Source organism: Orbicella franksi, chromosome 14 (genome assembly GCF_964199315.1).
Source record: "Orbicella franksi chromosome 14, jaOrbFran1.1, whole genome shotgun sequence".
NCBI classification, from domain to species: domain Eukaryota; kingdom Metazoa; phylum Cnidaria; class Anthozoa; order Scleractinia; family Merulinidae; genus Orbicella; species Orbicella franksi.
Window position 1 is genome coordinate 6,035,483 of NC_138158.1, and position 27,031 is coordinate 6,062,513.

Here is a 27,031-nt window from a genome sequence, read left to right on the forward strand (position 1 = left end):
GTTGCGATATGTTGCGTTGACATGTTGCGATCGTTTGGCCCGGGCTTTACGTTAGAGCCAGGAGAGAGTGCTCCCAGAAAAATAGAGTGGGGGTGTGCGGCCTGCTTTCCAAAACCCTTACCCCATTTAAGACCAAAATCTGTGATTTTTACTACCCTGTTTATGACCTAACCAAAAATTCAACAACCTATTTAAGACCTGAGCCTAATTAAACAGGAGCCATAATCGGGGACGGAGACCGTAAGTCTTGGGATCTGCGCGCACCTATGATATGGGACAATTTTGCTATTTTTAGAACAAATTGCGCCACCGTGACGACATATATCTGAGCGGATCCACGAACATGTCGTGGGTTCTCGCATGGATGTTGTCACTTTCCGTGATCAAGGGTGAGAGTTACGAGATTCTCTTGCGGATTTTTACAGCGATGGCAGGGAATAAGGCATGGAATAAGAACCAGGGCTCTTATACGTAGTTTTATGCTCTGAGCTAATGGAAAAGGTGAGTTTTTCAGGGTCAAAAACAAGACTTCTCGCGCTAGTTGTACGCGTAAGCTTTGCGTTTGTTCTGTAAAGAAAAGCTATTTAAGAAAATTCTTTACTCTGCTTAATCGAGTTAATTTGTGAGTTTCCCAAACAATGCTTAATCATGGCCAAAACCTGTTTTTGATAGTTTCTTATTGTTTGTGCTTGTTTGGCAAGTTTTCAAAAGTTTTTGAAAGGAAAGTCGCGTACAAGTAGCTCATTTGCATAGCGCAGCGCGTTAAGTCCGAATCGGTGTTTTCAATTGTCAGCAAATCTTGACAAAGATTTCTTTCGTTGTCTTTTGTGCTGAGATACTGCAATAATTTTCGCCAACGCCAAAAGGCTACTAACATCATGTGTGTTTCTTTAACATTGTGAAATTTTACACTGCGAAAATAAAATAGACATGGAACTTTGATAATTCAACCAACAAAATCGAAATCGTTATTCGAGTTGATTAAAGAAAGGGTCATTGTAACTCTGGTGATTATTTCTGCTGCATTCACATATTTTCAGTTAAGCTTTCAATATGTTCTCAAACATTTATCAACCTTAAACATATTTAAAAACTAGAGATATTATATGAGTTCGATGTAAGTTTTCACACGAAAGTACGGAAGTCCAATTTGTCATGTTTTACTGACTGTACAAAACACGCACCGGCGCGCGCTCTTATTCATCGACTACAGACAATTTATTGGATTTTTACACAAACAAAACTGAGCAGCATCTACAGACATAAAATTATTGGGCCTTGATGAAACATCAAGCGTTGCTTACAATTCAGGCGAAACTCAAACTTGCAATTTTTCTGATTATTATTATATTTTTTACTTTTCGGTCGCGATAGACTCAGGCGAAATTCTCGCAAGCGTGTGACAAGAGGAGCCGTCAAACTTTGAAGTCCTGAAACGCTGCTGTATCCAAATATATCCCACTAGTTTTTTGCTGTGTTATGGAAAAGCTGTTAATCTTCCACATATGGGAAACTTAGAGTGGAGCAATGTGGAGCTCTTGTAAAAGAAGCAGCGGAACACAACTTGATCAGTGATATAAAGTGGGACATGACTAAATTCGACACTGTCTTACTTCACTCAAACTGGAACAGCTTACGACGAAAATACTGAAGTAAAATTCCAACAGACATAAACGTATTTAGTTGTGGGCCAAAAGCATCAAACATATCGGAAATTTCGGACGCCATTTCCCCGCGCTACATCCGGGAAAATCCCCGCAGCATGTACGCGCGTGTGCCGCACATGATGGCGCAATTTGTTCTAAAAATAGAAAAATTGTTCCATATTATAGGGACAGCCCAACAATAGAAATGGCGCGCGCGCTTACGGTTCCCGCCCCCGATTATGGCTCCTGAATTAAATCAATACCCTGTTTCAGTGCTGTTTTAAAACTAGTTTCCGAGTTCAGACCGATGTTGAAGAGCTTTTGTTGATGGCCTTGTCTACATTAGAGTAAGTAAGTGAACTGAATCTTCAAAGCTAACTCTCGAAAACCGCAAACACTAGTTCAAAATAGGTCGAAATAGCAAAAAAATTAAAAGTCAAGTCTTTGTTACATCACGTTTGAATTCTTTTAGAAAATGGCAGCAAAATTTCGAAGACTCAGTCAAGGATTCGGAAAGGAAAAACGAAACCGGGTTTCTAGCCAGGACAACATGCTGGAAGAAAGAAACCCATCAACGGCAGGCATAAACAGATTTCCAAGCACTGATCACTTCCATTTCACTGGCGAAAATAATCCTGGTGCTGCACCCAGAAAGAGAGCATGGACAGAGTCAATAAACATGTGTGATGAGGGTAATAAGCTCACGGAAGATTGGATGAAAGATTGGCAGGTAGGGTCAAAAAGGTCATTAAGAAGTATTAATCAAGCTTCGATTTTGTAAACTTGCACATGCTAACGTTTGGGTCGCGCCTGCCTCACGCGTGAGCACACGCGAGGGTTGAAGCCACGAGAACTAGGAGCGAGGGGAGGAAAGGCCGCTCTACATTCGACCAAAATGTAGATTTATTTCCGGAAATTTTAAGTGGTGAATGTAGCAGCATTTTCGAGAATTTCCGGGCAAGCAGACAAACTGGTGAGGTGTACCCAAATTTTCGATAATTTCTTTCAAGAAGTTTTCGGACCATTTCAATTGGGTTTGCTCCCATTCTGATGGTTCAACACAACTCAGCTTTTTCGAAAATTTCCTCAGAAAATTTCGGCGCTATTTGCCCTCGTTTCGGGAGTTTCAGAATTTTAGGCCGAATGAATTTGAAAAAACCTACTTTTTGCATTTGAAGAGGTACATGAACTAAGCTTTGTTGACTTAGTATAAAGTCGAAACATCTTCAGATCTTGCTCGGATCTTCGGAAATGTTCGGAAATGTTCGCACTAGCTTCGGAAAATATTTTAAATGGAAGACAATCGTCTGAAAATCCGACGATTGTCGATTAATCTTCGGTCAACTTGCATCTCACTCGGAAGGACATGCACTCAAAGCGAAGTCAATCTCTGCCAAACCGGACTACAAAAGCAACCTGTTTTTTGATATATATCAGTCTGGTTTTGTTTTCTATTAGGTTCCTTTGGTTCTTCCCTTTGGCCAGGTGGAATTTAAATGTCGGGTCGAAGCAGTTAAGAGCGCTGTAATGACAGAAATGGATGCAGACCTCGCCCGAGACATGCGCAGTTACAATCTGGCTCGTCGCAGATCCGCTGTTTGTAAAGATATGATTACACCTCACATTGAAAAAGCTGCTTGTACTTTAGGAATCTTGGGATTTTGACCTATTAATACCTGAATGTAAAACATGGGTGCTTACCATTTGTCAGAATAAACCGGTTGGGATGACCGTTGTATAATGGTAAAGGTTTTTCCAAAATCAGCAAACCAACCGAACGAGATGGCGCTTACATTTGCAATTCGATTTCTCGTAATTGTTTTCGGCTGATGAGAGACTGGAAACTGGAAAATTTACCAAACGGTAAGGAAATTTCCGCCGTTGCGTTCCGAACGGAAAAAGAGGACTACTTCTGGAGGTAGTCTACACTTTCCGAACGGATTTTCCGGGAAATTGCTGTTCCATTTGACTTTCAACCGAAATTTCCGGATTTTTTGTTAAATGGTAAGCACCCCAAGTTACGTTGTGTTATAAGTGTATATGGCCAACTACGGAAGCGAGCAAATTGAACCAAATCCTGTGCTGTGATTGGCTACCTGCGCGGGCGACAAAGGCCTTCCTAGCCCGCTCGATATTACCCGCTGTTTCTCGCAAGAAAATGGTGTTCTGTTTACGCCGCATAATGAATCCTTTACTGCCCAAACTTGTTCTGCTCTCTAAACATTTCAAATCTAGGTCTTAGTCGCCAAAAAAGTTTTTTTGGTTTCCTATTTTTTGTCGTTGTTTTTATTTTATTTTCCAATTGCTTGCTGAAGTGTACTCTTATTAATTTTATCAAAGCTGTTTACGTTACAATTCAACCTACATTATCAAGGTCTAAAATATCTTCATGTACTGAAACGTTTGCCGCTTCCGAAACATTTTTTAAAGGATCCTGTTATTCTTTGTAGTTAGCTTTGCTAACCGATATTATTCTAAAGCCTAGTTCACGCTACGCCGGAGAAATTTGAAAACGTAACAAGCACCGGTCATTTTGGATTTGTGTTTGAGGAAAACTCGGGCAGAGAAATCACATGCATAATTACCGTCACTTCATCGTTTTCGAAAAGCTCCGTTTTCAAAATGTTTTCCGTCCACACGAAAATCTAAAGCCGGCGTTTAAAATTTCGCCGATTTCTAGAGCGTTTTCGAAAAGCTCTGTTTTCGAGTGTGGACGGTAGCGCTAACCGTAGAAATAAAGCTGCGTTTTCAAATTTCTCCGGTGTAGTGAGTGGATGGGGCCTAATTATCCATGTTATCGTAATGCATGACTGACAACTGTCATAACTCTGTCTCAAATTCAAATTTAACATCATAAATTGTAATTAACTATAAAAGACATTTCTGTCGAAACATGTCCTCCAAACCTTTCAAAACTTTGCCCTTTTCTCAATGAAGAATGCAAATACGATGAACAAAGATATTTCAACCAATTTGAATCAGAAATGTTTGATTCTTGGAAGTATGATTCTACTGGAGGTGTCCCACAATATGAACTTAACATTTTTGTTACCATGGCACCATACTGGGTTGCAGACCTCCCCAATATTTAAGGATTTTCTGGCCACATTTAGCGTCCTTTATTGATATTTAACAATGGTGCCTCATCTTCATGATCCAGCAAGTATATAAGTATGTTAGGTCGAGTTCATGACCTTGTTTAATGTTTTTGAACTGAAAATCACTACAATATTGAAATCAGGTTGGAGGGGACTGTAAAAGAGTGTGTTGTCATTGGGACGTAAACGTTTATAGGTGTTGCATTTAGAATAGCCTGCAAAGTTTCAATGGGTTCTGTTGCAAAATAATCGAGATAGCTCTATTTATATACTTAATGTAATATTTGGTTGGGTGTATGACGTCAATAGTCCTTTCATTTGCATATTCTACACATTTTTCAAACTTAAATATCTTCGGAATCAATGCAGATATTATAAAAAGATAAACCTAAAAATTCAAGGAGTAAAACTTTGATCATAGTACCACTTAAAATTAAGCAGTTATTCTTAGAGAGAATTTACTCGTGGTTTATTCAAATTATTCCATTTTTTTGCTTTGGAATGATATATGGTGCTTGGTTTTGGTGCTTTTTGGGGGTTTATATCTCCAGCTTTGGTGCATGTAGGATATTGATGTATATCCATTTTGCTGTAAGTTATCTTTAGTTATTGATGTGTCAATTAAAACATATCTTGGGCACGGTTGGCAAATGCATCTGTGGCTCATAACCTTTTAGCCCATTAGTTGTGTAGTGTAGGCAAAATACATGCATATAATATAACTTACTTAAAGCTTACTCATTAATTTTTGGTACCATTTAATAATAGCAAAATTATTAAATAATGGCACCCAGTAACAGTTCCTGTAGTCCACAATCTCAATGGAAAAAAGAACAAATTGAAATTGAATTATAAAATTATCATTGGAGGCGTACGCAAGTATTTAAGTTCAGACACAAAATATTATCTAAACCGTTTATGCCAGATTGAGTTTGCTCATACATGTACTTTGACATGGTGCAACCCCTTTCAGCAGGAGACTATATATAAGTGAAGATTGTTAACTGTATCTTTGGGAATCAAGTTAGAAAACAGATCTTTCAAACTTTTCACATGTGTATTATTTTGGTATTTTTGCGAGATCCAGGAACTGAGTATATTGTAACGACTGCATTTCAGTCATACCCCACAACAAAAGATGAGCAAACTTCATTTGTGTGGGAGTCCCCATGTTAACTTAGAAAGGACATAATGATAAATAACAATGTCTTGTCTTTCTGAAGAAGGTAGGGGAAAAAAATAAGAAACTGCAAAATCGTCCGAAATTTACCTCACATACATGCTGGATTATTTTGATTAATAAGAACATCCCAAAAAATAACTGAGACGCTCCGCTTTTAGGCCTGGCTAAATCTATATATTAACGTGAATAGGTATGTAAGTGGTAGCTTTATCACTTGAACTGTAAGTAAATGTATGTTGAGTCAGCATTCGCAATTAGAGTGGCGTAGGTAACAATATTGAGTACCATTGTGTTGATGTTTGTTTGTAAACAATAAACAATCATGAAAACCCAAACAGATTTTTATCTATCCTTACATGACGGGTATTATTGGCCATATCGCAGCTGCGCAGGGAACTGGGGTGAGTTTCAAATTTTAACCAAACGATAAACGGACGCTACCACATGAAAGATCACGTTTGACCAGGTTTGATACTTTTAGGGTGAACAGAGACCAACTTATGGACCTTAAAATACGGTTCAAAATCCCCGACAAACGTCGCTAATTTTGAAACAGCGTCCCCCAATACCATATAAACTCTTAACTAATTTTAATTTCTGTAATACTCTTAAAGATGAGCAAACATAGTGATTTTCGGTGTTCATATACTAGCACAAAGGGCTCGGTTGTTCAACAGTACTTAGACACATTACAACACCTTCTTGAAAGCGTTGCGATAGAACAAAGATGGTTTTAATTGTACAGGAACACAAAAACATCGGGGAACAACAATTGCTGAATATATACATGAGTACGAGGTATTGGAATCCTCGTGATTTTGTTCTAGTATGGATTTTCTATAATAACCTTGTACCTTGGGAGTTTAATATTGTACACGATAAGATCAAGTGATAACGCGTTCTCTGGGAACATGATACCATGATGACTACTTTTTAGAGCCCAACCCTTTTTAACCTTGCGATGGCGTGAGAGGCTGGGAGGGGGCGTCAGCCCTCAATCTCTTGTTGGGGTTTTTCTTTACAGTGCTTTTCCCGCCCCGCCCAATTGCCCCGCCTCCATCTCCGTCTCGAGTGGGCTGGGACTGAGCATATCGCGTGACGGTGGAGACTCCGTCGACAAATTTGGTTTTGAAGAGCACGTTGGCATTGTTAAACATGCCGTCCTTTAGAGACACTACAATGAACTGGGAGTGTTTGAAATGGGCTCTGAGCATTTGGCCGATGTTTTGGGTGTGAGACAGATCCAGAGCGGCGTCTACTTCATCGAGGATATACAGTGGAGCTGGTTTAAACAGCAGCATAGAAAGGATGAGGGACAAAGCGACCAGAGACCTGACAAGAGGAAAAGAGTGAAAAAATGAATAATATAACCACACAGCGTGAAACTATAGCTTAATAGGTCACACACTACGGTTTTACCCACAGAAAAACATAATAACAGTACAACATGGAAGTACTGCTTAATAGCTTTCATTTGAATGGTCACAGACTAGTTTTCAATCCAGACCTAGAAGTTTGATCCACCTTGTACAGCATAATAAGCAGTACCACATAAAAGTACTGCTCGATATCTTTCATTTGAATGGTCACACACTAGGGTTTTATCCACAGACTTGAAAGGTAGAAAGACCTCGCACAGTATAACGAAAGTACAGCATAATGAAAGTACTGCACAATAGCTTTCACTTGAATAGTCACACACTAGGGTTTCATGCACAGACTTAAAAGTTTAAACCACCTTGTACAGCATAATAAACAGTACCACATGAAATAAGTGCCCAATAGCTTTCATTTGAATGGTCACACACTAAGGTTTCATCTAAGGACCTAGAAATTACGACCACTGACGAACCTTTGACCACCACTAAGTTCGCTTAGACTCTCTTTCCATACATTGCCGAAAGCAACTTTCACTTCCAGGCCGTCGAGTTCCGTTTGTCCTTCAGGAGGCGCCAGCTTGGCTGTGGTCCCAGGGAGGAGAGTAGAAAAGATCGAACCAAAGTCCTACAGCAATGAAAACAGAAAAGGGACAAAGAAAAAGGATAACACTTAAAACTGAACACATGGACCTAAGCTCTTTCCAAGAACTAAATTGAACAAAGGCAAAAATGGTCTACCGAACAAAAACGATGATAGAGCACGGTTTTATTCGAACTGCATTGAACTTCACTGCTATCTTTTATTAACATTTTTGGATAAGATGAATAAAATTAGATGCGCTTAGCTAAAGGGTGGGTTTAGACAGCCCAGACAAAGAGTCTAGAGCTGCGGCAGCACACAAGTTAGTTTACAGGTATTGCACATATTTGTAACCATCCGTTAGAGCGGTTTTCAACTGAGTGTCATAAAAACAAAACCAAAGCAATCACTCTGGCCAGTCACAAAGAACACATACAATACAGGGAACGAATCAAAACTCGAAGTAATCACATGTAGCTGGCGTAAAGGGCGGGAAAATGTATGTGCGTGAGTAACGACTGTTTCTGGTTTTACTTCTGATTGGACGAAAAAATGGCGCGAGTTTTTAAGCCAATCGTGTGGCGTAGTTGATGTAAAACCAATTACTTTTCCAAATTCAAATGAAAGCCGCTCCATTTGGAGGTACCTTCCAAATTAAAAGTTTTCCTATAGTTTTAACTCCTTTTTCTTGTACCAGAATCACGTCAGTAAAATAGCGTGGTGTGACTATTCCAATTGTTGCAATGAAGAGTAAAGAACATGCATTGTACTGAATTTAGTAAGTTGAAACAGGCCGCTTACCTTGTTAACTTTCTTCCAAGCGTTCCTCAATGCTTCATTTTTCTTTTCGTCAAGTTCTTTGATGACCGATGCAATCTTATCTTTGTCATTCAGGACAATTCGTTTCTTTTTCATTAAATCATTGTACTGTATTAAAATAAACAAGTAAATAAATAAATAAATAAATAAATAAAAATAAAACTGAAGCTTGTTTCGGGATGTTTTCGTCAGTATGGAAGCGTTGTAATGATTTAATAGCCATAACGATGACGACCTGTGCGAGAAATGAGGGCTAATTAAATGTGTCCTTAAACATAAACATAACTCAAAACGAAAGATCGTGTTTGACCATGGTCAAACACGGTCTTTCGTGTTTGATATATCTTCTCAATCGAACGATCACCAATAACTTGTCATTGTTACTTCACCTTCTCCTCGGCTTTTCCCAGCATGTTCATAGCTCTCATGTTCACGTTCTTGCCAAGTTTCTCCTTCGTTTCTTGCAGCTTGCTGAGCCGTCTGGCGACCTCTTTCATGTCATTAGCAGCAAAATCGTATGCCGTGTTAGGCTGACCAAAAAACTGCTTCTCGTTGGAAATCCAGTCGTACTTTTCTAGCATTTGTTCGACCTACATGTAACGAGGGAATACAGAATCAGTGAATTAAAAGCTGGACCAAGCGTCATGGCAAAATATGTTCCCAAATCAGTCTTAATGTACAACAAAACGAAAACTCATATAAGTTTAACTGAATTGTCCATAATATTCGCTTTGATTTTAAAAATAATTTCTATTTACAAGGCTAAATAAGTTAAAAGTAAAAAACCGAACGTTTTCGACGCTAGGTCTTCTGTCTTTTAGGTTATTTTCACTTACCCTAAAGAAAACGTTCGGTTTTTTTAGTTAACTTTTTTAGCCTTGTAAATAGACTGAATTATTTTTAACTGAATTATTATCAACATAGAAACTGCAAGATTTGCAAAAACAACCTTCATACAACGCAGGTAAACTCCTAGTCGTTTCGTTACAAGTGTTTGACAAGCAGTATTACAACACATTGTTATTTTGCCGCTACGTCAAACTTCGGTCAAACTGAAGAGAGACTTATTAAAAATGATAGTTTGCCGAGATAGAAAAGCATCAAAGAAGCAGTAATAAAGCAAAATGATACAAGGATGGTTAAGACTGAAGAAGATTGACGCGGATTAAGAACGGCAAACTTGGAAATTCACACTGAAATCACTGGGAGCTGCCGTCACTACGATCAAGCTTAGCTCAACGCAATCCAAATTTATCCATCAGTTCTGCTTTTTGGGTTTGTAGTATTTTAGTATTGTTTCTCTAAAATTTTGAAACCTTTATGTAGAGATTTCATTCCTTTCACTGCCAGTTTATAAGCAGAGGACTCCGCGAAAATTTGCGATAGAAAGAAAACATACCTTGGTAGCAGCCTCTTTACTGTCTCGTTGAAACTTGCTCACTTTATGCTCCATTTCCTTCAACTCCAGCTGAATATCCTGACCTTGTTTCTGTAAGTCTCTTTGTTCGCCGACTTTTCCGCTGATGGCCTGTAACAGTTACAGTACAACGTTTGAGTCGTGGCTTTGTCATCTTGTGATCTGACTCGGAGCTCACAGTTTTTTGGCACTACCAGGAGGTTGCCACAAGAATCGAAAAAAGAATGCTACCTTGGAAAACTTCTTCAGTCAGTCAAAACTCACTAACTCCCCAAGGAAACAACTTGAACTTTCTACTCACACGAGAACAGGTTGAAATTTGTTGTACCAGCCGGCGTGAAGCAAATAATTTTTCCGATTTTTTTTTCTTTGTTTGAGTTGGCAGATATAATAAAACACTCAATGACCGGCCCAACGGGACACAGTTAGTTTTGTTTCCCAACAAAACAAAACTCACTGTTTCCCTTGTGGCCAGTCATTAATTATTTGATTAGGTGTTTATTATTAAGATGTAAGGACCATACATACCTCGTTGCATGCCTTCAGAGCTTCTTTCTGTTTATTCAATTCGTCAGCTGCCTCTTGGACCGCTTTCTAGAGTGAAAAGAGGATAAAACGTATCGTTAACAAAGAGTACATTTCTAAAAGCTGTTGCAGAACTGAACCACTATCAAAACCTAAGTATTCACGTCTAGCCAATCAAAAAAAACGTAAACATCATAATGAGCCAATAAGAACTTGAAGCAAACCGATGCAACCAACGCAAGCGCGGGATATCGTGCAACTCCTGCCAAGCGCGGGAAAGCGCAAGGGCGCCAAGTTGCAGTTGCTCCTGATTGGCTGATGAAACAGCATGTAAGCTCTGATTGGTTGAGAAAACGCACACCACACCGGCACCCACAATACTTTTAAAATTACTCTAACTACTAAGAACAGTACACCAACAAAGGTACGAGTGATAGAACAAAATAAATATTTTTTAAATCATAAAGCAGTACCTTGGTTTCCTTAGCCATCTCTGTGAATTTTTCCACTTGCTCTTCCGCCTTAGTGATTGCGTCATCCATTGCTTTCAACTGAGACAAAAATAAGCGCAAAACTCTAAATAATACTCAATCATAACTAAAGCAGTAGTTCTTTTCAAAATTTCCGACGAGCATCTCCGTCCTTTTGAGATCGGAGTTCCGCCGGACTAGTTTTCTTACTTGTTGGTCTACATTAGAGACTTCATTCTTCAGTTCTTCAATTTCTAACTTCATCTCCTCCACTTCCTGTTAACACCAGAAAAAAAAAAAAAAAAAATTAAGTGCAGTCGAACCTCTCGTAAGTGACCACACAAAATGCAAGTCGCTACCCAGGAATGCGATAATATTACAACACTTTATTTTCTAATTTCCGCTCTATTGTTTGCCAAGTGGTCGCTTTCGGGGGGTTAAAAACAAAAGGCGGAAAATTTCAAACTTTTAGTTCTAAAAGTGGTCCCGGTCGCTAACGAGAGATGGTCGCTCACAAGACTCTCCAACTACAGTGATTTGACTAAAGGCTGGTTTTCACTAGCGACGGCGTCGGAGGCGTAGGCGGGCTCGGTGTCGAAAACGTACGAGCGCTTACGACTTATGCAAATCGGTGTCCTAAGCGGAGTCATAAGCTTAACGGAAATCGGAGTCGGAAGAATTAGAACGTTCCAATTTTCTTCCGATTCCACTAACGACTCCGTTACTTATGATCCAATGAAAACTAGTTTGTCGGAGTCGGAAACAGAAGCGGAAGAACCAACCAATCACAATGCTAGTTCTCGGGAATCGTGATTGGCATATTTTTCGCCTTCTACTCCCGACTCCGACAAGCTAGCTTTCACAAGATGATAAGTGACAGAGTCATAAGCGGAATCGGTATTCTTCTTCGGAATCTCGGTCGGTTTGACTTTCACTAGATTGTATCACTCTGAGTCGTCTCTCTCCGTAACCTGTGTCACGGCCGCCCTCTCCGAAAAAAGAAAATCGGAGAGAGCCGCGTCTCTCCGATTATTCTTTATGAGGGGGCGGTTGTGACAGTCTACGCTCTCCGTCGCTAGTGTAACCCAGCGTTTCGCATTAAACGTAGCTTCCCTAACCATCTCCACAGTAATGAAGATCTCCGTTATAAATGCAAAGCTGAATACCTGTTGTTTCGCTTTCATGTTTTTTGTTGACTCTTCAGCTTTCTTCTTACTTTTCTTGACTTCTTCCTCGGCTGTCTTCAGCTCCTTCTCACGATGAGATTTTGCTTCCTGCAATTAATCAAGAAAGTAGGCTTTTTAGAGTGTTCTCTGGAGTTTTTCTCAGTTTTTTTCTTTGGCGTTTTTTTTTTTCTGAGGCACTATCCAGAGGGTCTGGTACGGTTCCCAAACAGAAAAGTAGCGAATCACGGATCACGATATCAAACTTTCATATTCCCGAATCACGAAAATAAGCAAGTAAGGTACTCTTTTTAATAACCTGCTCTTACGCTAGAAAGAGTGTTTGAAGAAAGCAAATTCACGAAAGACTAAAGGCTCCATATTGCAAATCGCATACCTAAATCTTATTAAATCTTCCGGAGTACTTGCGTCTCAAAATCACGTAGAACAGTGACTTTTCAGGTCACGGATCACAAAGAATAACTTCTTAACTTTACGTTTCAAGGAAAAGTGATGAGAACACAAAAATACCCCTGTGCGACGTCTATCCACGATTAACAAAAATATCATTGCATTGGTGACCTTGTTTAACTCAAATTTGTGCATGAGGAGTTTTAACAGAAAAAGAATGTTAACACTTTTGTAAGAAATATTATTCCATTTGTGACTTTGCTTAACCTAAAGTTTACGCATTCTTTGAATATTGACCCAAATAAACGTGATCAAACCTTCATTTTGTTTTCAACATCTTTGCATTTCTCGGTTGCAGCTGCTATAGTGTCTTTGGCGTTAGAAATAAATTCTTGTTGTTCGTCTAAAGAGAAAAAATAACATGCAGAGAGTACATCAGCAAGGCCCTGTCCACACTACGACGGAGGAATTTGAAAACGCCGCTTTATTTCTACGGTTTGTCCTACCGTCCACACTAATCCGGCACGAAAACGGAGATTTTCGAAAACGCTCTTCACACCAGAGGAATTTGAAAACGCCGGCTTTGCGTTTTAGTGCGGCCATAGAGCATTTCGAAAACAGAGCTGTTTGAAAACGATGACATCACGATAATCACGTGATTTCCCTGCCCGAGTTTTCCTCAAACACAAATCCAAAATGACCGGTGGTTGTTGCGTTTTCAAATTTCTCCGGCGTAGTGTGGACGCCGTCTCAGTTGCAGTAATTAATATAACTGTACCAACGGATCCCAATTTTTCATTTAACCACCAACACGTAGAGGAACGAAAATGGGCTTTTTTGTCTGGAGAGGAACAATTTACTTCGAGTAATCGGGAAGGTCGAAAGATAGGGATTCCTCTGTATTTCAAATGCATTAGCAATAACAACTGTACAGTGTAATTTCAAATGAAGACTACAGCACTGACGAAATTCCTGGCTTTTCGTGGTAAATTCGAATGAAACGATATTTCACTGGTTTTTCGCCGCAATTTCGTGATGCCTATTCGCGCGAATTTTCAAACGATAATTCTCTCTTCCCGAAAATTCGCTGCGAATTTTCAAGCGATAATTCGCTCTTCCCAAAACTGTGCAGATAACTTACCAACTGTTTTCTGCAAAGCTTCAACTTCTTCTAGCTGATGATGGTGAGTGCTTTGCTTCAGGCGGGCCTGGACAAGCTCTGCTTCATGAACTTTAAGATCATACTGCTGTTTTATTTGACGGAAGCTGGAGACGAAAAAATATCCAATATTTTTTTCAACAGTCACCAGACAATTTCTTCCAACAGCAAAGTTTACCATTATACCATGCATACAAATAACTTGTCTTAGTTTACACTGACTGTACAGACAATGTACGTACTTCTCTGCCACTTTCTTACAAGCATCCAGCTCCTTGATAACGCTTTGTAACTCTATGCTCTTTTCTTTCAGTGTGGCTTGTGCTTCGTTTAATTCTTGTAGTTTGACCAGTATCGAAGAATGGGATGACCGAGCACCTAATGTCAAAAGACAAACGAACGGGTTGAGTCAAACTTGCCATGTCTTGTTGTTGTTGTATGAAATACCCTTGCCAATGGGAAACATTTCCAGGCAATTGCAAGCAAATGAAAGTTTAAACTTTTACAAAATTATCTGACTTCATACTCAATTAGGTTTGGTTTTCAATCAGCCACGTTTACTTCGTTTGTTCACCTTTGAGTTTGCTGAACTACATGGAAGCAAATCGTGTGTACAAAAAATACAAAACAAAAGAAGCTGGTTCTGTCTTTGTGTACCAGTACACAAGAACCACACAGTACACTACAGCTGAACAGACTCCCTTACTGCATTACAATGGTGATGCCCTCAGTTTACCAGTATACAATTATTTTAGAACCAAACATGAGTGTGATAAGTGAATTTCATACAGATGGTGAATTTTGCTCAAAACATTTTGAACAACGTCAAATCTCTTTTTTGACATTTTAACACTAATATTGTGAAGTCAGCAATTACCTTTGACCTCTATTTCTAAAACGACAGGTAGTTTACGTCAAAATACTTATTATTTTATTTTCTTTATATTCTCTGTGTTATCACATACCTCCTGTAGCTGTTCCCTGAGGATCAAACAAGTCTCCACCTAACGTTACTGTCCTAGCCTGCACTTTAGGGTCATACGTGACCTGCAATAAAGTCACATTAATATTGTAGAGTTGAAACACGTACAGCTATCTATTTTAATTTTTATTTTTTGAATTGTCAGGTTTGTTTGCTTTCTTTTAATTCTCTTGAGGTGTTTTTGTCCCTTCACCAAAAGGTTCCTTTTTCTTAACTTTTTGGCGTTGTAATTTTTTTGTTGTTTTTGTTTGTTTTTGTTTTTGTTTTGTTTTGTTTTTCCACAAAAAAGGTTTTCTTTTCTTTACCTTTTTGGCATTGTCCATTCCATCACACACAAAGGTAGTTCCAAACACATAAGCCATGGCTGCTTTGACTTCTTCATCATAACCAACAAGGGACAGGGCAAGACTGACATTATCCTTACCAACCTAACAAGATAAACAAAGCTTATTATAACACAAGAAAGATCCCCAAATGAACATGTTACCGTCTACAGTACCGCTCAAAAGTAAGTTACCACTTCTCATCTCGTTTCTCGCGAGACGTGAGTCTCATCTCGCGAGAACCGGTGAAGCATATACTTTGGAATAAATTACAAGCAGTTAGCTTGCGAGAAAACGATTAATTTCGTGCGATGCGGTGAAGTTTACCCTGCGAGAGCAACCAGTTGTACATGTAAGTCTGTACAGTAGATGAAACCCTAGTGTGTGACCATTCAAATGAAAGCTGTTGAGCAGTACTTTCATGTGGTACTGTTTATGCTGTACAAGGTGGTTTAAACTTTTAAGTCTGCGCATGAAACCCTAGTGTGTGACTATTCAAATGAAAGCTATTGTGCAGTACTTTCATTATGCTGTACTTTCATGTGGTTCTGCTCGAGGTGGTTCAGTACACATTAAGTCTGGGGTGAAACCCAAGTTTGTGACAATTCCATTTGTTTATTATGCTGTACAAGGTGGTTCTAACTTTTGAGTCTGTGGACGAAACCCTAGCACATGCATGTAAACAATCAAGTGAAAACTATCGAGCAGTACTAAGTTGCTCCAAGAAATATCCATACCCTCCCCCCCACCGAGTGTTTTTGGATTTGACCCACTGTCCCCCCCCCCCCTCTTATCTCTCAAGAAATCCCACTTGGCTTTTCTTCCATGCTTTTCTTTAAACATTAATTTTTGGCTTTTGATACCCCTTCCCCCTTAATGTTGGAATTTCTGATTACTCTCCTTCAGGTTGGTATGGGTATTTTCTAGAATTACATATTTTTATGTTTAAAATACTTGACAAAATGAATTTCGGCATCTCTTTGTCATTTTGAACTTGAGAACTCTTGAATGTTTATGAGTTGTAGGAAGACAAATCACAAAGCAACAGTAGCATGATCAGATCATGAACTTTATCAACTCACCAAGCCCTCTGCTCTTTTGACAACATCATTTGAGAGAGTTCTAGAAGCTATTTTATTCAATGGGATGAATGTGTATCGACGTTTGAGTTTCCCATTGCTTATCAACTTTTTACCAGTCACTTCAGTGTCCACCACTACATTGTAGAGCTGAAAATATACAACAAGAGAAAAGGTATTTTAGTGGTTGTCAGCACTTGAACAAACAGGTAGTCAACAATAATTCCCACCTGACAACACAGGCCTGCAATACATACAAATGGTTACAACTACATGTACACTGCTGTCTGGCTGTGTGGCTGTGTGTCTGTCTGCACATAATGCATGTATATAATGCTAAATGCTATTTAACTATTTGGTGACATAACTCCTCTAGTTTAAACATTAAAGGACCTATGTCACTATAATGTAGGCCATTCTTCAGATGGAAGAACTATTGTTTTCAAACTGCAGGAAGTCTTAAAATTTTAGCTTTCTAACAGAAAAACACCAAAGAAATATTAATAAATGCACAATAAACTGGGAAGGAAGATTAATATGGACTACAAATAACAATCTTGAAAAAAAATTGGCCAATACTTTTTAATACTATATTCACGATACAAATTGTACACCATTGCAGGGCCCCAAAAAAGTAGACTTTCCTGATGGGCAAGTTACTTTTCAAGGGTAAGGTCAAGTCATCTGCCAACTCAATCGAGAAAAGCAAGCTACATGTACATGTAAGTTAGTAGACTTGCCCAGGGAAAACAAAATTTGAGAACTGCCTGTCCAAAGGGCAAGCTGGAATTCAAGGTTTGGTTGAGCCATGCATTGGATCTGAGAGAAAGCTCCTTTTATTTGCAGCAATAGACTAATAGTGACTAAATATATAAGCAGTTCTAAAATCAGAGAGAAATTAAAAAAACACATGTAACACACATACCTTTCCTCCAGCTGTCACTTCCAAGCCAGTGGCAGTTGACACATCTTTGACATGTATCAGTTGAGCCACTAGTCCTTTTACCTATAAAATACATGTACACAGTCATGCAAAGCACTAGATCTAAACTTATATGTCTGTTCATTCACACTGTGATACATGTACAGTACATAACAAAAAATAATGGTGTTGGCACCAATTTATTATGTAGATCAGTGGGATCATGTGTACTAAAGGCATCCGTGAGCGAGTGTCAATCGATACCCCCGAGCAGAACTTGATTAGCACTCGGTCAACAGTTGATGGCATGTCTGCAAAAATTAGTTGACTCTTGACTGACTGTTGATCAAGTGTTGATTGAGTGTCATCCTAGGTGTTGATCAAGGGTATTGATCGAGGGTATCGATCGAGGATATAGATCGAGGGTATCAATCGAGGGTATCGATCAACACTCGACCACAGATGCCATGATCGGATGATCAGTGTACTGCAAAAACTCACCTTGCTTCGGTTAAACCCTGCCTCTGGATCTCTGTACTCAAACTGAAGGTTTGGAAATCTGAAACAGGAAACAAATGCACTCAGAACGGTACTGAATGCTTCCCTGATAGTCAAATTGAATTCTTTCCACTATTAAATGAGAACAAAATTTCAACACACTTTGCTTCAAGAGTTTCCACTTTCGTCCTCAGAGCTGAAACTTCAGCTTCCAACTCCCGTCTATGACAATAAGAAAATTAAAGCAAAATTAAAACAAGTAACCATGTATTCAAGGTATTTAACTCATTCTGGTTATTCCAAACTAAAATGTAAGCCCATAATGCAGATCCCATGAAAGGGCTTTTCCATTACATAACTTACAGTAGTTTGTTTTGGAGATGCATGTACAAGGGACTTTTAATCACAAATGTGAGACTTGTGGGATCATGTGCACTAAAGGCCTTCGTGGTTGAGTGATAATCGAAACCTTTGACCAATACCCTTGACCGATACTCAATCGGCACCTTGGTGAACACGCGATTGACAACTTGATGGACACATCAAGAGTGAACTAATTTTCACAGACCTGCCATGAGTATCAATCAATACATATGAGTTGGTCGACACTCGCCCGACTACCAACAAACTGTAGATCGAGTATTGATTGAGATGTTGGTAGAGTGTTGACTACATGTAAGTGTTGACCAAGTATCAATTGAGTGTCGAACGAGGGTCAATCAAGGGTACTGATCAACACTCGACTGCAGATGCCTTCAAAACACATAATCCGATAATTTGTGTACTGTACACCACACCTTTTGGCAGTTAATTTTTCCTCTTTTCCTTCTTCATATTTAAGCTTCTTCATTTCATCCTAAAAAAAGAACAAGCAACATCAGATGGTGCAATAATCATTGCAAACATTACTTACATAAAATTGAAAGAAATTTCATGTGGCCTATAACCCAGCTACATGTACATGTACAAATTAGTCAAAATTTCTTAAAACTATTGTTTTAATAGTTGTTTCAGGGAAATCAACAGTAGGTCATACATGTACAAAGACTTCCAAACTAACTTAAAAAATAAAACTCTATATGTTCTCTGTGAATATTTGATGTCATTTGAATTGAATTTTGTACCTAGCAAGCTCACAAACATCTCTTTTTCCCCTTGTTTTTTCTGGTTTGCTAAAATAAAATGTAAACTGTACACAAACCTCCAGTTTGGATTTACTCTTTTCAATTGCATCATAAACATCCTTGTCTTTCTTGTAACTTTTTTCTGTGGTTTTCAGTTCAGACTGTTTCTTCTTCAATTCTGACTGAGCATGTTTTAGTCTGAAACAAAATAAAAGAAAACAAATTCTCATTTAAAAACAAAACTTAATCTTATAACCCAATAAAAAAAAACATTTAAACTAAATCATGTGAATGACCTACTTCTAAGAAATAGTGTAAAGAGAAGTATTTAAAGTTAAGATTTATTTTTATTATTTGTTAGCTTTCCACTGAATAGAATTACAAATTTTTATAATACATAAATTTATAAATATTAATGATACAGTTAAACCCTGCTATTTCAAATTCTTAGGGAAACAAAAAATACAGCTGTAGTTCGAAATAGCGGGAGTTTGAAATAGCCAAAAGTACTGTAAATGACTGAAGGGCAAATCCAAGAGAAATGGTTTTGAGTTTGAAATCACAGGGAACTCAGAAAAAGCGAATAAGCAGGGTCCACCTGTATTTCAGCCCTTACAGTTTTGATAAAATTATTGATATTGAAATAATGCTCACTCACTTCATCTGGGCCTGTTTGGATTCAGTTTCAGCAGAACTGATTTCATTCTTACATGCTGTGAATCAAAAGTACATTGTTAGGGATGTTTGGCTGAGGAGAATTATTCAAGCTAAGGAGTAAGTAGCACGTTTCTCAAAATTTTGTGGCACTGTTGCCTAGATAAGAGGCCTAGATAAGAGGCCTAGTGCAAAACCACCTAAAATGGAGCATAGCAAGTAAGGTGTTCACTGCAGTATAAGTTGCAAAAAGTATAACGTAATTCCGATTTGAACAATACTTGCTGCAATGAAAGCACTGCAAGACATGTTCAGTTTAGGAGGTTTTGTACCAGGTGATTGTTCTTGCCAATTGAGTCCAATAAAATTGAGACAAGTTGTAAAAACATAGCCTCCACGGTAGTGTAATAGTACCCTATCTCTTTCTGTGCTCTTTTGCTACCAGCAAGAAAATACACTTCCCATCAAGGAAGGTTGTTCACTTACTCATGATTTGGTCTGCAAGAGTTTTGTCCTCGCCACCTTCATTACTGGATAATCCAGCCGACACAGCATGAAAATGATCCTGTGCCACTTTAACTGCTTCACTGTCTGCTTGACTTTTCTCCTCTAACTTGACGAGAAGATCACTCAACTTCTTTAGTTCTTTCTCTTTGTTTTGAAGTTGAGATTGATCCTTTAGCAATATTAAAAAATATTCATTATCAACAGTTTCCAGGTTTTATTTTTATGGAGATCAATTATTTTTGGTAGTTGAGTTTTATGTAAGCTCTTTAAGGGAAAAATATTTTGGTTGTTACATGTAGAAATTAATCCATTTAAAAGAGGTTGGAAAGTGTTCCATTAGGGGTAGCCGCCATTGAACCAAATCAACCAAAACTAGTTCCAGTTTAAATGGTTGGCTCATCCCCAACAGTGGAACTGTTGTAACCGACAGCAACAAGAAATGTCACTGCTTGATTGAAATGCTACAGCACTTTGTTGAGTTAATAATATTGTTACTCACATCATCTAGGCTTTTCAGAAGAGTTTTCTTCTTTTTCTTCTCAGCTGCGAGGGATTCTTTCACATGTTTCAAATCAGAATTGGCTTTGACATCAACCTAGCAAGGAAATCAAAATATAATACACTTTGTGTAAGCTGAAACAAAAGGATTCATTTTGAGCAGTGCTGCAGACCAGGCCATAGACATCAACATGCAAAGAAAGTCATGTCTGGTAGCCTGAAAACAGAGGATTTGCAGGTGTGCTAGTCTATTCCGTCCTACACTTGCCCAACCCACGTGAAGTTTCCATGGAAAATTTGTTGAGCAAATTTAAATTACAGATTGAAGACTGTTAGAGAGGAATTTTTTTCTTTTTTTGGGGGGGGGGGGAAGGGGGGTGGGGGCATGGCTGAAGGGGCTAGTGAAAGTGAAATTCGGGCTAGTAGAAGGGATAACCCAAAAATTGATTTTCTTTGCTCCCTGAAGTAACAATTTTCATACATGTATAATCTGCACACCTAGATACTCATTGCAGGAAGATGTTAACAAAAATCAGACATGCTTATACATGTAATGTACTTCTGGGCAGCTGTTTTACTAATTTGTCAAGTTGTGATAGCTACAGGTACATGTACATGCGTGATTGAACATTTTTACCTTTGAAACCTCATCAAATTTCTTTTCTAGTTCTTTCATGGTTGATCCTGATTCCTGTTGAAGGAATAAAGAAAAAGAACATTAAATTGACACGTTCTCTGGTTGGTAACAAGGGAAGCAGAAAAAAAGAAAGAAGGGAGCAAAGGGGGAAAGAGGGAAGAAACAAGGGAAGGAGAAGGGGAGAGAGGGATGGTTTCAGGAGAGAAACAAAATACGTTTCTTGCTTGAGAGGTATCATTTTTAGGAATATTGGTACATCATTTACAAGTAGTAGGATATTGTCAAAAATAACTTTATGGTAAAATGTAGTTCAAGGTGCAGGGTAAGCTTTGCAATTAGTCAGTCAGTCAATATGCCAATTTTGAGAGTCTCTTTATATCATACAGCTGTAGGGAGTTTTGCACTGAAGAACTTACAGCAGTCCTTTTCTTCTCTAATTCAGAAATGACTGCACTGATTTCTGTAACCTTCCCTTCAATCTGTCGAAATAAACAAAAAAAAGTGTTAATCAAATACATGTGAAGTAACATTGCTATTTTTACTGTCTTTTTTGTTTGAAAGAGTTGAGTGATGTTTCCTAGTGAGATCTTTGATCAGAAAGATCCATGGGAATCCTTGATACTGCAGCCACTGTTGACCTTTTACCATCTCCCAAGGGTCCTAAACCATAAGCATTTTAACAGTTCATTGAATAATGGTACTTAAAGATCCCAGGAGGTTTTTAACCACAGTTAGTCTCACAAAGTTTCAAAACTACAAACCACAATGACCAATCATAACAATTAACCATTACATTAAGAGAGGGTGAAATACATGTACATAAGGCATGTTAGAGACATCCGGACTGTTTTGAGTCAATTGTACTCTTGCTCTTCACACCTGTAACACAATTGTTAGCTTTTGAGTGATTTGCTCCAACTATAGTCCTGTTCACCCATAACATGAAGGGTTCATCAATCATACTTGGCTGTGGCAGGTGTTCTGGGTTATGGTCCTTGACAACCTTATTCAAACTGTAAAGCATAACATTACCTCCTCTAATTTGTCACGAAGTTTTACATTCTCCAGTTTAATATTTTCCAGTTCAACTCCAGACTTTTTCTGCACATCCTAAAACAACACATCAGAACTTCTGTTAACTAACACAAATACTATGATTAATTGAAATGAATCTGATGATAGTCTTGAGCTTAACAACACAACATGCTCCAGATTACCTCAGCCATCACAAACTGGTGAGCTATATAAAGCCTTGAAAGGTGCTCCACTTCTCTCATGACTTTTTGGTATTCAAGATAAGAAGCTCTTTCCTGAACAAAAAAAAAGAAAAATATACACTGTAATGTAAATCCATGATTCTGATTATTCTAAAATTATTTTCTGGGTACACAGTGCAGAAATTTAACTTTTGTAAATTCATTGTCTCAAGTTGAAGATACATGTACTACTAAAAGTATTTTTTCCTTCCATTGTAGTGGCTCTGAATCATGTTAGAAAACTTCAATGATGGTTCTTACCTCCTTCAGTTTAGTAAGAGTTGGAGTTATCTCTTCTGTAAGAATCTGAAATAATCAGAAAAACCAGAAATACAAGACTGTACAACATATAAGACTTCAAGAACTTTTAAGTGACATTCCACATAACCTTTCTCTGATACATGAACATATATGTTCAGATTTAAGATCATGCATATTAAAGACATCTGCCGACAAATGTCGATGGATGCCCTTGATTGATCCTCGATCGATACTTGATTGACACTCCATCGACACCTTGTTTGACACTAGATCTACAATCAATTGATGTCACTGTCAACAGTCACTTCAGAGTCAACTTATTTTCAGTCGATGCATATGAGTACGCCGACACGGTCAACTGACTGTTGATCGACTGACTGTTGATCGAGTGTCAATCAAGATGTCAATCAAATGTTGATCACATTTCAAAAAAAGTATCGATCAGGATGTTGATCAAGATGTTGATCGAGGGTAGATCGTAGGTGTTGATTGACACTCAACCACAGATGCAGATACCTGTAAGTAATAAGAATCAGATCCAGTCATTTATTTTTCTCAACTTACAGTTTCAATCTCTTGCAGCTTGGTGTCCTTTTTCTCAATGGTGCGCTGTGCAGACTGCTTTTTACTCTCATACATTCTGGTTCCAGCTGCTTCCTCGATCATTGACAAAATCTATATAAGTTTAAATGGCATCATGTCATACCTAGTTAAGTAAAGTAGGGCCAAACAGATTATTGGCCACATTAAAGAGCTTCAACATGTTACATAATCAGCATCGCCCTTTCAAGAAGTTTTCCAGGGTACAAATGATTCACAGGGCCGTCAATAGGGGCCGTAACTCATAACACCTGCTACGGCTGAGTATGTTTGATGGACCCTTGGTGTTACGGGGAACTGGCCTGTACACGTACTTGATACAATTCACCCACAAAGCAGCAAGTTTGCTATGGGTGTGAAGATCAAGGATACAGGTGAACTTAATGACAGCCCTGGTACAAAATTTCTACAAATTCCAGGAGGAGTATGACCCTCGAAACATCATGTATACATGTAGGCTACACTAGTCATTGCCAATGGGTTAACTTACAGAATTTGTAGCACAGTGAACTTACTTCTGGTGGTTTCATGTTCAGCACTTTGGTGATTCTGCCCTGAAATTGTAAAACAAAAAGTCCAGCTGAACAACTGTGTGTTTCTTTTGAGTCATACAAATGTAGAAACATGAGTATAAGTTTGAGGGAGCAAGAAATACTGTGGGAGCATGACTGTGCCAGAAGTGAGTATTTCCACAGCTTTTTTGAGTTCTCCAAAATTTTCACCATTGTTTCTATCTCAGAGAAAAAGTACTATATTTCATTTAGAAACACATTGAAAAAAAAGGAACAAAAAATCACTGCTTTCATTTTGCGCATCAAACTGTAAATTCTCAAGATTTGCTTGCACCATCATTGCATCAGCTTCTTCTGATGGTGTTTCTATACATGTACTTTTAGCACACACTTTCTTACATGTACAGTATGTGGTGTTTTGTAAACAGGGATGGAAAGAATTAATTTTTTCTTCATCAGCAGGACAAAATGTAAACAACTTTTATTTTATACATGAGGCTAAAATTTGTTTTTGCTTAAAAATTTCTGTCACCCAAAAAAAAATTAAGAATAAGACAAATACATATGTAACGTTGCTTTGAAATATGAAATCAAGTGATACATGTAGCTTTCCCTTTGTAAAAGTGACCAGAAAATCTTTTACTTACCTGCATAATAAGAAAGTGAGGATTATTAACATTAAGCTGAACCGATCGAAACAAGTCTTGTACTCTGGTGTTGTTAGCATTGCATCCATTGATCAGATACTTGTTTCGTCCTCCAATCACAACCTAGAGTTTAGACATACACTTTTGTTAGACCCACACGATCTTTAATTTTTTTGTTTTTTTTTTTATTTCATTAATTTTTATTGATTGAGGTTGTTAACAAAAATTATGATAGAAATCGTTAATCTTTAATCATTAATCTTTTTTTATACACAGTGAAAATTCACCAGGATTCAAAAACAATTGGTTGACAAGCCCAGTACATGTGACTGACTACATGTAGCATGCAAATGAAATCTGATCTACATGTAATCCAGTACTGGTTGGGATAATGGATTTCCCTTAAGGCAATCTTGCTGGCTTTATCCTAAGTTGCCTAGGCAGCAAGAAAATATTGATTGATTGACTGACTGGCATACAGATTGACTAACTGTCACTGACTGACTGACTGACTGACTGACTGACTGACCCAACAACTGACTGACTGATTACCGACTGGGTATCAGTCTTGACGGAAAGAATTTGTGTCAGTACAAATCCACCAGCTGTTTATATTTTGTAGTACATCATTGCATGGCTATATATTTTCCCATCTACAACGTATATGCAATTACAGTATTCTGCATGGTAGTTGACTTACTCTCAGATGTTCAGGGAACAAATGAAACAGTAGAAATTGCATTCACTTTGCTAAAACATGTAGGTAAATGTAAAACTTTAAAAGCAAACATTTTGCTGTTCCCATATTTTAACCTGCGTGTGTCCTTACCTGTCTAGAAACTGTGATTTCATCAAAACTTTCATATCCTAAAGGACTTTGCTTCTTGTCTGTGTTATCAAATGTAATTGTCACCGTGGCTTTTGTAACACCTGCCTGTCCGCCTTTATATACAAGTTCTTGTAAACTACTTGCTCGAACCTATACAGTATGTACAAAGTAGATAATGTCAACTTTTGTGGGGATAAATTTATTGAAAGGTTCAAAAGAATTTCATGATCTACAGGAATGGAAAATAGATCTCAATCTTTATACCTCTTTATTCTACTGCAAAGTTATATTATACAATGTACAGGTTCTTGTATCAGAGACATTCCCTGGGTGTGAATCAGAGTTTGCCATGGGGGATACATGTACAAACACTGCATGTAGTTTTAGGGTGTTCATGATTATTAATACAAATGTAATACTGCACTGTCAAATATGCATGATCAGCTTCGAAAGAGGTTTTGAATAGACATGTAAACAGAGGGGGCTTATATCTGAAGGAGGGGGGGTTTATACAGAAAAACATTTTGAAATGAGCTACAGCAGTGTTTATCAAAAATACATGTAAGTTTTTTATATACTGGTTTTTAACTAAGCTTTAAAACATACATGTAATAAATCGAGTTCACTTTATTTTAAACATGACAGGTCAGTTTATGGTATTTGCCTACTTTACAGTCACATGTGAATAGCAGGACACACAGCCAGTCTTAGTGCTGACTGACAAGTAGAATTATAACTGCATGTTATTGACTGCCATTTGCGACAGAGATTAGCGAACACTTGGGTCAGAGAATCACCTATAAGCTTGTGTAGATGTAGGCTGTAGGAGGGTGAACAAAGTTTGATGACATTCAAAATTAAATCAGAATGTTAACTTCAACCATAACTGTTTTATTAACTTTGACTGTTATCGCACTTACTGCTGTACCAAATTTAAGAAAACCTTTTTAAACCAGTTACTCAATAAAAGACAACAGAGAAGTAGCAAAATTGCAGCTTGGAAAAACAGAACATGATGCATGATTCCACAACTGCCAAACAATCTATCGACAAAACTATGAGATGGAAAACAGGGCAGCTAATTGTATTGACGAGTAAACAGCCAAAGAAATCCATATTCTTCAAATACTTATAGTCTAAGTTTTCTAAATAACTGCACCGAATGCAAACCTACTTACCTGAGATAAGTTCGAAATTCCGAGCAAGAAGCAAATCGAGTCCAGTATGTTCGACTTGCCGCTTCCGTTCAACCCAGTGATCGCATTAAACTGCGGATCAAACCCAGAAACAGTAGTTCGTGTAGCATATGACTTGAAGCCATCAATAACTACCTGTTTGATGTACATTTTCAAACAGAAAAGATCTTAACAGAAAAACATCGACCGGTTTGTCGAAGTTCGACGCTTGGTCGCTCGTTCTTGGCGCCAAAACCTTCCCAGAAGGCTCTGCTGTCAGTGGATTTTTTCTTTTTAGTGCCCAGCCTACTCGCACGAAATTCAACACAGCCAACCCAAGTGAAGATAAAATTTCTCGCAGAAATAAATTTCTCAGTTTTCCACATTTATTTTAACCACGTTACACATTAATCGCAAAGTTTCTCGTGCAGAAAATGTTAGCCCTCAAGCTGAACGACAGTTAAACAACATAACATCCATAGCAACCTGAGCTCGATCAGGAGGGATCCTGGAAATTTTGAGAGGGGTGGGTAAAGTCGATTTAAAATTAACCAAATATTCTGCTGATGGTATTAATTCTTTTTCTTCCGAATCTACACTTTAAAGGCGTTAATTTCTCAAAAAGTCTGATTCCATTAATTTTCAGTTTTCAGGACACATACAAGCATTCAATTTTG

At 38.1% G+C, this 27,031-nt stretch overlaps 2 protein-coding genes across 2 annotated transcripts in view; one reads left to right on the plus strand and one right to left on the minus strand.

Moving 5' to 3' along the window:
- Positions 1–27,031, plus strand: part of LOC145468117 (D-inositol 3-phosphate glycosyltransferase-like) — a 358,913-nt gene that overhangs the window by 323,722 nt on the left and 8,160 nt on the right. The gene's annotated exons all lie outside the window — the stretch shown is intronic.
- Positions 6,647–26,594, minus strand: LOC145467544 (structural maintenance of chromosomes protein 2-like). The gene is made up of 33 exons (XM_081451098.1): positions 26,358–26,594; positions 25,180–25,329; positions 24,351–24,473; positions 23,707–23,745; positions 23,156–23,266; positions 22,592–22,636; positions 22,292–22,384; positions 22,107–22,184; positions 21,491–21,553; positions 21,075–21,128; positions 20,439–20,534; positions 19,919–20,108; positions 19,437–19,491; positions 18,856–18,976; positions 18,452–18,510; positions 17,817–17,876; positions 17,658–17,715; positions 17,160–17,240; positions 16,238–16,384; positions 15,138–15,260; positions 14,816–14,897; positions 14,093–14,228; positions 13,833–13,957; positions 13,009–13,094; positions 12,284–12,391; positions 11,328–11,393; positions 11,121–11,198; positions 10,651–10,716; positions 10,105–10,233; positions 9,095–9,295; positions 8,688–8,813; positions 7,780–7,931; positions 6,647–7,259 (listed from the first exon to the last, which is right to left on the minus strand). The coding sequence occupies exons 1-33, from the start codon at positions 26,523–26,525 to the stop codon at positions 6,878–6,880; spliced, it is 3,651 nt and encodes a 1,216-aa protein (XP_081307224.1). The 5' UTR covers positions 26,526–26,594; the 3' UTR covers positions 6,647–6,877.

Coding starts and splice junctions, on each gene's coding strand:
- LOC145467544 (XM_081451098.1), bottom strand. CDS start 26,525: ATGTACATCAAACAGGTAGTTATTGATGGCTTCAAGTCATATGCTACA. Junction 14,898..15,137: donor GAATGGACAATGCCAAAAAG/GTAAAGAAAAGA, acceptor ACTTTATTGCAG/GTCACGTATGACCCTAAAGT. Junction 11,199..11,327: donor TCTCTAATGTAGACCAACAA/GTAAGAAAACTA, acceptor TTTTTGTCTCAG/TTGAAAGCAATGGATGACGC.